This window comes from Ammodytes marinus, assembly GCF_949987685.1.
Source record: "Ammodytes marinus genome assembly, chromosome: 18".
Taxonomy (NCBI): Eukaryota; Metazoa; Chordata; class Actinopteri; order Uranoscopiformes; family Ammodytidae; genus Ammodytes; species Ammodytes marinus.
The window spans coordinates 13,185,936-13,195,793 of NC_137222.1; the positions used below are offsets into that span (position 1 = coordinate 13,185,936).

Sequence of the window (9,858 nt, forward strand, 5' to 3'; positions counted from 1 at the left end):
ACAATCCACAAGGCTAGTGTGTAGCATATTTGGCACTAGTATGAGTGTATTGCTTCCTTTTTTTGCCTAAAGATGAAAGCTACAAATATGGAGAGAAAGACAGTGAAATATAAGAAATTGATAATTTTGCACCACAATAATGTCCAACAGTCTACAGAAGGTCAATAATAACATTTTGGATCAATATTCGTCAACAAGAATAATACAAAGGAGAGTAACAGGTAACATAAGCACCTATTTGCGGTAATTACAGAGTGCAATTGCAAATTGGCTCTCATTCATCAAGCTATTTCCTGGAAGACAACTCAAGATCTACTGTGCAAAAGATCCAGCTTTAAATTATAAAAGTAGGCCTATAAAACAACAAACAAGGGACATTTTTTACATTATGAACTGGTTGCACCAGCTGTTCAAAAGATAAACTAATCACATTGCAATGTAGGCTAAATGTTTACTAAGTGAACATAAATGCAATACTACATACACTGATTCATCTCCATGTGTAGTAGCATTAGCTAAACCAAACACCAAAAATACTGTAATTTGACCTTTTTAGATTGAAAAGTAAGAGATAATGTGAAATTTAGTCGACATACAGTATCTGAATTGTCAGGGAAGATAAAAAAAACAAAAACAACAATCAACTAAATAACAATATAGTTATTTTAAATTACAGAGGCATGCTTACTTCAAACAAAATGACTAGCTTTATTGCCTCTGTTAGATTAGCATAATGCAAATATTCCAGGTCATTCTAAATTCCGTAAATACTTCTAACTAAATATAACTGAATGTTTAAATAATACAAATGTATACCAACATCAACAAAGGATAATATGCTGAATGTGTTTTATGTATTGATTGGAACCCAACATTTGGTTTTTCTGGTAGATGCTACCACTTGTGATGCTACAGCGACTTCCTGTTTCCATAGTTGATTCCTTTTGATTGGACAGTGCCTCAGTGGTAACACATTACTACACTTTTACAAGTTAACACATTCCTGAAGTTTTAATGATGATACCTGATTAACACACACAATTAGTAATGGATATGAGAATAGCTGGTGCAACCCGAAGCTTGATGAATGTGGGCCAATTGAAACAAAGCTGCTAACCATGTATTTGTTGTGCTTTTTGATCAGTTCAGCAGTGTGATTGTGCACTGTATGTATTTTCATGCAATTAAGACTTTTTCTTATTACAGTAGATAGGCCACCCAAAGGTTAGGTTTTCAGCAGTCAGTCTGAGCCCCTCCTAGCTTCATTGACCTGATGGATTGAGCCAACATTCCAAGCTGTGATCTGTCCAAATGCAGCCACTGCGATGGTCGCTTGCACCTATGGAAACAGTAATAAAGAGGTATTAGTTGTTAGTATAGTGTTACAGTGTACTGTCTACCATCAATCTAGATCCCATTGTCACAACAAAAAATAACCCAAGAATACTTTAAAGTAGTGTCTGTTTTTTCATTGCTCACTGTTGGCTCTTACTTTCTGGTTTGTGCTTCGATATGACTCTGAGGAACTGTCTCTGTTGTCCTAGTGGAAGTATCTGCCGCTCCAAACAGTTTGGCCCATCGCAACCAACCCTGACATGGACTCTCCACCTCGGCACAAGTTGATGCATCCGCTGTCTGATTGTCTTTCTCTCCCCTCCTCTCGTCTTGCCTGCTGTCCACACTTATTGGAGACCAAGTATCTGCATCATTCTGGCTGCAGTCGTGCCCTTCAACCACGCCATCCAAGAGGTCAGGCTCTTTGGGCCTCCACTCTGGAATGAAGGCTATCAGTGGACTCCCACTGGCCTGCATCCCTCCGCAGTCCTTCTTATAACCACTTATATTCTGAGCACTGAGAGGCTCTTGGTGATGTAGATCTATGTGGTTTGAGATCTTAGTTTGCTGACCACCGTGGCTGCCGTTTACCTTCTTGTCAGCTTGCAGTAGTGGCCAGCAGGTCACTAGATGGGCCGAGCACGGTTGAGGTGGAGAGGCACCGTGCTCCTCTGGACAAAGCTGTCGGTTAAGTAACAGTCGGGGTTCCAGGAGCAAGTTGAGGTCAAACGGCAAAACGGAGAGCGGCTGCAGCAGAAGAAGCAGCTCCTGAAACAAGGGCTGACACTGGCCCAGGGACATGGATAGAAAGCCCCAAGAGTGGTAGTATGTTGTTACCACATCTGTGGAGACACACAAACATTAAAAAATATGCAATAACTGTACGGTAAAGCTCTAACAATGACTTAACAAGAGTACCCTAGCGGCTCTATGAGGGCATATCTGAGCTAAATGGTCAAAATGATAATGAAAACATGCTGCTTCTGAAAGTGTATTCTTGACCTTGGAAACCGTCTGACAAAAATAATGATATTTTCACATGGTCCACTGTTTTAACTCATTCACTAACCTACTAACTGACTGTCTAAGTAGGTGTTAAGCAGGTTATGTTACATTATTCATCATCTCAGTATGGCATGTCTGTAGGCTAACAATTGCTAATACCCCTTAACACAAAGCACAAAAAGTATTGGACCAAATAATGGGAGAAATCAAAATTTGACTTGATTAAGTGCTAAATGAAAAGTCAGTAAATCAGCAAAGTAATTTTGATAAATTGTGTGAGTGCCCACCAAAATGGTAGACCAACGGATCAGCCGATATCGCCAATTGACATTTTGCCAATCTGCAATCGTGACAAAAACTAATTTTAAAAGGAAGAGTAAATTGACTGTGCACGCACCTTTCTGACTCTGGAGGTGACTGAGCCAGAATTCCAAAGATCTCAAGCTGAAAGAAAAACAAAAGGTAAATGCTGTGTTTACAATAGAATTGTTTAGCATCAATGATAAGGCTAAGGGTAATTTTGGTACTAACTTCAGCAGGCCCATGATGAAGGCTCTCAGTCTCATGCAGTGGGTGGTAAGCTGGGGACATTGCCTGATTTTGGATGCCAGGCTTTGAAGGACTCTGGTGGATGGACCTGTAGTGGAGTTGGAGAGAGCCCAGAAAAAGAGTTAGTCATAGAGCACAAAACGAACAGTGAACCACAAACAATGCTGCTCCACTAATACATCAAGCCAAAGGAATCTTGGTAAACTGATGCAGATCTACATCCATGACATTTCCTTTTGAATCCTGATCACTCTAGTTGCATTTACCGATCCTAGTAGAGACTTCCACCACACTCCAGGAGTGGTTGCGGCGCTGCCCGATGATGAGATCCAGTTTGTGATCCCGTAGACCATCCTCTAAAATATTTTGGATCGTTGGGCACAAATGTTCCAGGACCAGTCCCGCGATTGTGGGGCTGCGAGAGCTGTTGCCCAGACGCATCTGTGGCAGAAAAAATATATGATACAGTAAATATGGTACTGCTGACACAAGTTATTTGATTCCAGTCCTAGAATGTCATTTTGGCACTTTTCCATTGTGAGATATCTCTCAAGCTGCTGAGCTCTGCCAATTCTTACCTTTTCGTCAGGGTCTCTACTGCTGCCAAAATGAGCCATGATCAAATCCACCGCTCTGCTCACAGCCCTCAGCAAACCTACAGACATTGGACGATTCAAGAGGTCGGATGAGCTGAAGCTGATATTAATGCTATATACTGTCCATTTAGCATTGATGACGTTTGGACGCATACAAAACAAGGATATATTGATATACAGCAAATGTGACTTTGCAAAATGCCATATTATGTGATTTCTGTGTAATATTGATTGCTAAACATTTGGTTTTGAAAAATCAGGTAATGTGTTTGGATGACCTGCTTCTACTACGAATCAACTTATTTTGTGAACCAACTTTTCGTTGTAGAAGATACCAACATTATTTTCTGTAACATTCTTTTAGAAGGTTGATTTGTGTTGGAAACAACTCAAAAGGATGTGACTGTACTGAACTGGCAGATTCTTTACTTGTTTAAAGAAAATAGGACTAAAATAAATATAATAAACCCACTGCCCAATGAAAATAAATATATAAGTATATTTTCAAGGTTCAATATCATACTGCATTAAAGCACATTCTAAAGCGAAGGAAATATGAAAGAGTCAGTTTTCCATTTTAGCAGCAGTGCTCATTGACCTGCCTTCCTCTGCCTTTTCTTTCTTCTCCTCAAACTGTCTAGCCTCTGCACATGTCATGGTAAATTCTTTATGCATGTTGATGCTGCCTGCAGTGCTGCACCACACTGACTGTTAAACACTGCTGTAAAACAAAAAAAAAAGATAGAAAAATCCTCCATCGTCAATTATCCATTGCAAAATGTTCACATTTACAGACTTGGAATTTGCACCCAGTGGTCCCATATGGTAGCACTAAATGATTAGGTGGGTTATAAATCAAGAGCACTGTTTCTACTGCATCATTCCTCCTCTCATTCTCTATCGCACACACATAGGCTACGGAGCAGAAGGCTCAGCCAATCCCGTGCAGGGAGAGTTAAAAATAGGTCATGTTTGAGAGGAAGCCCCTTCAGGGTATTGAGGGCACTGCTGCAGCACAGTGAGTTGTATTGCTGCTCCTAACAGCTCATCACTGTACAGACAATCCAATCAAGAAGGAACCCAGTCATTACTGCTATTGGGTCACTTCATTCTCCATTCACATTTCAACATGTGGCATATACTTCTTTTTTGACATCATGTTTTATACTAACTGATATGGTGACTCAGTCATTCATTGGCCTCACCTCTTCTCTGAAGATGGCTGATGGACATGGACTCATAAGATGTAGCGGGCGAGAGGCAGAACTCTGTCGGAGGCCTGTCACTTTGGATCAGAGATTCGCTGTGTTGACTCTGGCTCGGCTTCCCGCTGACCCCAGCAGTAGCGTCCTGGTTTTGCTGTAGGTGCAGCCCGGAAGCAGCCAAGGATAGCAGGGAACTCAGAGAGGACAGAGGAGCTACAGAGGACAGGGCAGCTGTAAAACTGCTGTGAAAAAAGCCAGAGTCAGCAGCAGGTGCAGCCTGGACCTGAGGGAACTTCCTTTCTGGTTGTGAGGCCGTGGGAGGAGAGAGGGACACCAGCAAGTTTGGGTGACGGGCATCAATGGTTAGGGGTAAAGTGGGAGGGGTACGAGTGAATACTGAATGGTAGGAGGTTTGGTTCTTGGGCTGAGTGTTGGCATGGCTCTGCTCAGGGCTGAGGTCAATTAGGCCCTGATAGGTGGGGTTTTTAACAAGGTTGCATTGATATGAGGCTGAGATCGGATTTGAAAACGTGTCAGTCTGAGTTTTCCATGGGCTCGTTTTATCTGGGACCTGCGATGGTCCGGGCTTTGGGCAGTTGTGAGTTGAATCCAGGCTGTGTTTTGATGTGCACGGGCTCGGGCGTCCCCTGCTTCTGCTGGACGGGCTACATGTGTGTCTGCTGCGGCTATAGCACGCGGGACTGGGAGTGCAGGTGGAGCAGGTGTCCGAGCTGGAAGGAGCCTCTAGGAAGACGGGGCAAGGGCTGCCCATTGGTGATAGATGAAGGTTGGTGAAACACTGACTCCTTTTGCCCTGGAACTTGAAACCCGATTGGGAGCTGGCAGACTTGCTGCCTTTCTTATTTATGTACTGGTCCAGAAGACAGCCCAAGTGCTGGGCCTGGGGTTTACCTTCTTCCGGTACCAGGACAAAGGGCTGGATGGGCAGTGATGTCGGTCTCTGGGCTTTACTGTAGCGCACCACTGCATTTTCCATTGAACATGCTCCTGAGATAGTTAGAAGATGAGATTTTCTTTTGTAAATAACAACAGAAGTTAGATTCACTTCACACACAAACATGTTTTTTTTCTCTCTCTCTCTAATAAACACAAGCAACAACAAAACAATCTCTTAATCACTGCCTTACCCCTCTCAGTAGCATCAGTAACACAGTGGTCCTGGTCCAGAGTCACAGATGGCCGTGTGCTTGTGCCTTGGCATTTACTGCTATGTGGGCTACACAGGCTGGGGCACAGTGAACGGGGCATGTGGGAGATGTTTTGGATGCCGTCTGTATGTTTCTTCCCGCAGAGGGCTTTCTCTGTGGAGGTGGAGGCAACCTGGTAATCATAGGTCTGAAACTCACAGCGGTCAAACCCGGCGCTGCACTGTGCAGGGGAGAACCAACTTTCCTTTAGATGATCCTCTTCTTCCTAAGGGTGTAACAGAAAATGACAGAACTGCTTAAAATTACACAACCAAATCACTTATACATTTTCATGCAAGATGTTGGTATTAACAGTCTAAGAAGGAATTCTTTATAATGGGTTTTTATAATCCTTCAAGCTTTTACTAATGCTTTACAGATCCTTTATAAGCCATTAATAAATACTCGTCTCTCACTTTCTTAAAAGCCTTTGACTCTGTAGCTGTAAATAAGTCATTAATCAATTGTTTATTTTTTTAAAGATTTTTTGGAGCACTTTTCACTTTATTAGACATATTTTTGTATGAGAGAAATAGTTGATATGGGTTAAGATGGGAAGACATGCAGAGAACTGACCATGACCATGTGTCGAACCTGGTCTGTTTTATAATAATCTATCTAGAAAATGTACATTTCTGATCAATGGATTTTGGTCTAGCCTCTACTTTTCAACTTTGTGACAATGCACTTTATCAGAAACTCTATGTTCGACCATTTTTTTTTAACTCTAGATATGGAATTTTCCTGACCAATTAAGTTTGTATTGGAAACATATATATAGGCCTACGGATGAATGGTCTTTTTTGGACAACAAGAATCTTGTTTTTATAAAATAAAATATGCATTATTTTTTGTCATTTTCCCTGAAAAATAAATATTGTTTCATATTATAATAACATAATTATATTAAATAATTACCTGCTTGACTTCTTTCTGTTGTCCTCCTTTCTTATGGTCAACAAAGAGGTGCTCGGAGGGAGGGAAGGAGCTGCTCTTACACTGACCCTCAGGGCAGCTGGTGAGGCTGGACCAGGCAGGGCTGGGCGACTGGGATGACAGATCACAAGTCACAAGCTTGTAGTACTTCTGGTTGGTCCCCATGGCCAGTGTAGCTTGGCTTTGGAGACATGCAGTCAGATCAGATACCTCCAGTGAGGAGAGACCCTGGGGTAGGGGCTCTAAGGAGTAAAGATTGCAGTTAGAGTCCAGTCCCTGAGGAGACCAGCAGGAAGCAGAGGGCGCCACATCAGCCTCCTCTTTTGGGAGAGAGTAAACGGCCATGTCATGATGTTGGAGGTCCTTGGCTGGAGTCTTGGGAACAGGTTGAAGGTTGAGGAACACAGAGCCCTCAGATGACCCAGAGGGGTGAACTGCAGGACTGCTGAGGTCCTGAGGCGTGGCAGGGTTGTTGCTCCTGTTATACATGGCGCAGAAGTTAACCACCACGCCATCAGAACTGTTACAGGAAGAGTCGCTTTCTGCGTGGCTGTTGGAGAACAGGAGCTCTGGGGAACATTTGTGTCGGCTGTGGAGGCAGCAAGAGGACAAGTCGTTATCCTTCAGGCTGTCTGAGTCCACCGTGCCAGATCTGCTCACGTGAAAGCAGAGGCATTCAGTCTGAAGAGAGTGCAGCTCTTTCGGATGGTTAGAGAGCCACTCTCGGTCGCTCTCAGTGCCCAACATGGCCCCTTCAACATTGCCCCATTTACTAGTGTCCATGTCCCCTTGGGGCGTTGGATAAATCCTGGCAGCATTACTACTACTTAGTGGCCAGTCAGAATTTCCGTGCAACACAAACGACGAGTCCTCGTGATATCTGTGGAGATTACCTCCGTCGCTATCTTCATCTTCCTCCTCCTCCTCCAGCTCTGTGTTGGGGAGGAAGGAGTTGTGTGAGCGCAGACTTCTAGCCCCTGAGTTTTCCTTCTTGGTATGGGAACTGGTCTCCTCGGGTGACGAGTTGGGGTCGTACCTCCCGCTGCTGTCACTGCCCCCCTCCTCCTCCGCTCGGTCCTCGGTGAGACTGCCGTAGCTGCTGGAGAAAGGTCTCCGGCCACCGGCGAAGGCTTGCTCTGGGTTCAGCGAGTCCTTCTCCGGGAGGGACACGGCTCGGGTCAGGCCCGCCGAGCACAGCCGGCCAGCGGGCCTCTTGGCCGAGCTGCACAGGGCCTGGACAGGGAGTTGCCAAGTGGGAAGCCGAACCACAGGGAAGTGGCACGCGATCAGGGTGTCCCCCGAGAGACTGGATGTTCCAATCATACTGCTGCTGCTGGATGAGGCAGGACCACGGAATCTGTCTCCATGTTCTTAACATAAAATCCTGAAAGAATAGAACAGAATAGATACTAAATACAGCGGCCTGCTTACTATCTGGTTTTTATGTAGTGTAGAAACACATTCACTAATGCATCCAAGAGTACAATGCTAGATTGTATGCGTGTATATACAGTATAACATACACGAGACAATCAATTACGACCACATCTACGGTGTATTCAGTCCAGAAACATTTTGGTTGTCAAGGGAAATGAAACATCTTAAAAATGCATAAATAAGCCAGAAGCATTATGAATCCTCCTCAACACAATTCAAAAATAGCTCATGTGATCTTAAAGTTAGCACTGCATGAAAATGGAAACTGGATCATTTTGCAACTGCATATTAATTGTTTATGTTGTTCTCCCTGTGGATCTGCTTCTTGAGATTTCTCAGTTTTTCTGACAACAGTGTCTTTCTTCTCTTAGGGACCTAATTACATATTTTAGTTTAAAAAATGTTTTTGCAGTAAATCCCAGCAGAATAAAAACAGATAAAAACATGAAGAACAACTGCAGGCAATTGCTGTCAGAGTCTGCTCCCTTACTTTAAACCAAAAGTCCTGGTCCTCCAGTCGAAAGTCCTACTGTGTTGTCTGCACACTCCGCTCAGCCTAGGCTCCATAATTCAGTCAACCATGACCAATCCCCTCCTCTCCCTGCCTGAGCCAACCACAGCCTCTCACTTACTCAGCTGCTCTGTAACTAGGGCAGCTGCACTGCAGAGACGCTCCGCTGGCACTGCTAAGAGTAAATAACATTTCCACATCAGTTTTAGTTCATGAAGCGTGTTCTACCGTGTTCTTGCTCCTGGTTCTACAGACATCAAACTTGAAACAAAAAAACTATACAGATGCAACATAATCATTCAGGAAATACAACCATGGGAAGAATTGCTGTGTTAAAGTAAATACAAAGCATCTGCACATAAAATATATTAACCCCCATTAAATCACAGAGAAGAAACTAAAGTGAATAATGAAATAATCCATTTAGGTTTTTAGGTGTAACTTCCTGTTTTGGGCTTTTTGTCACACGCCAAGCAGCCATCAGTTCAATAACATCACATCAAAGTGCTACTGTCTGGGCATAATGCGTAAACAATCTGACCAACATCTGTTGCAGCAGGCCGTAATCCTCTTTATTATTACACTGCTGCTATAAACAACACTGTTACTATGGCAATGAATAGTAAACACAATAACATCTTGATTCACTCAAAAGCATTAAAAGCCATGCAGTGCTCGTCTGATCAGAAATACTGAGCAAAAAAAAAAGAGGGTTAATCTGTTTATGGTACGATGTTAACACAACAACTGAAAAGAGAGGTATATTAAATGTGGTTATTGCCAATAAACTTCTTTTAGATTTGTATTGATTTTTATTTTGTATTAGTGCGCACAGATTCAAGTTTCTTTGCAGATACATGTGCTGTTACACGCTGGCCGAGTTCTCTCTTCTTCTTGCATGTTCAAGAAAGTAAATTATTAGATAATTAGTAGCCTTTTTCTGAACAAGCTGCTTAAAGATGGGACAACATCCTCAATTAAGGGCTCAGATTGTTAGAACTTGGCTGCTGAGGTCAAACCAGAAGGCTTAGCGTCTTTTCATCTCCACTCACCCAGAGATGGTGATTATTGGTTTG

General features: G+C 43.1%; 1 protein-coding gene across 1 annotated transcript; it reads right to left on the reverse strand.

Moving 5' to 3' along the window:
* Positions 1–1,233: 1,233 nt before the first annotated feature.
* On the reverse strand, positions 1,234–8,193 carry LOC307264967 (AP-4 complex accessory subunit RUSC2; the record flags this gene model as incomplete). Its single annotated transcript, XM_080046536.1, has 9 exons — positions 6,817–8,193; positions 5,839–6,124; positions 4,691–5,698; positions 3,468–3,544; positions 3,156–3,330; positions 2,872–2,977; positions 2,738–2,784; positions 1,493–2,177; positions 1,234–1,339 (listed from the first exon to the last, which is right to left on the reverse strand). Exons 1-9 carry the CDS (start codon positions 8,155–8,157, stop codon positions 1,234–1,236), a joined length of 3,831 nt encoding a protein of 1,276 aa, XP_079902662.1. The 5' UTR covers positions 8,158–8,193.
* Positions 8,194–9,858: the final 1,665 nt, after the last annotated feature.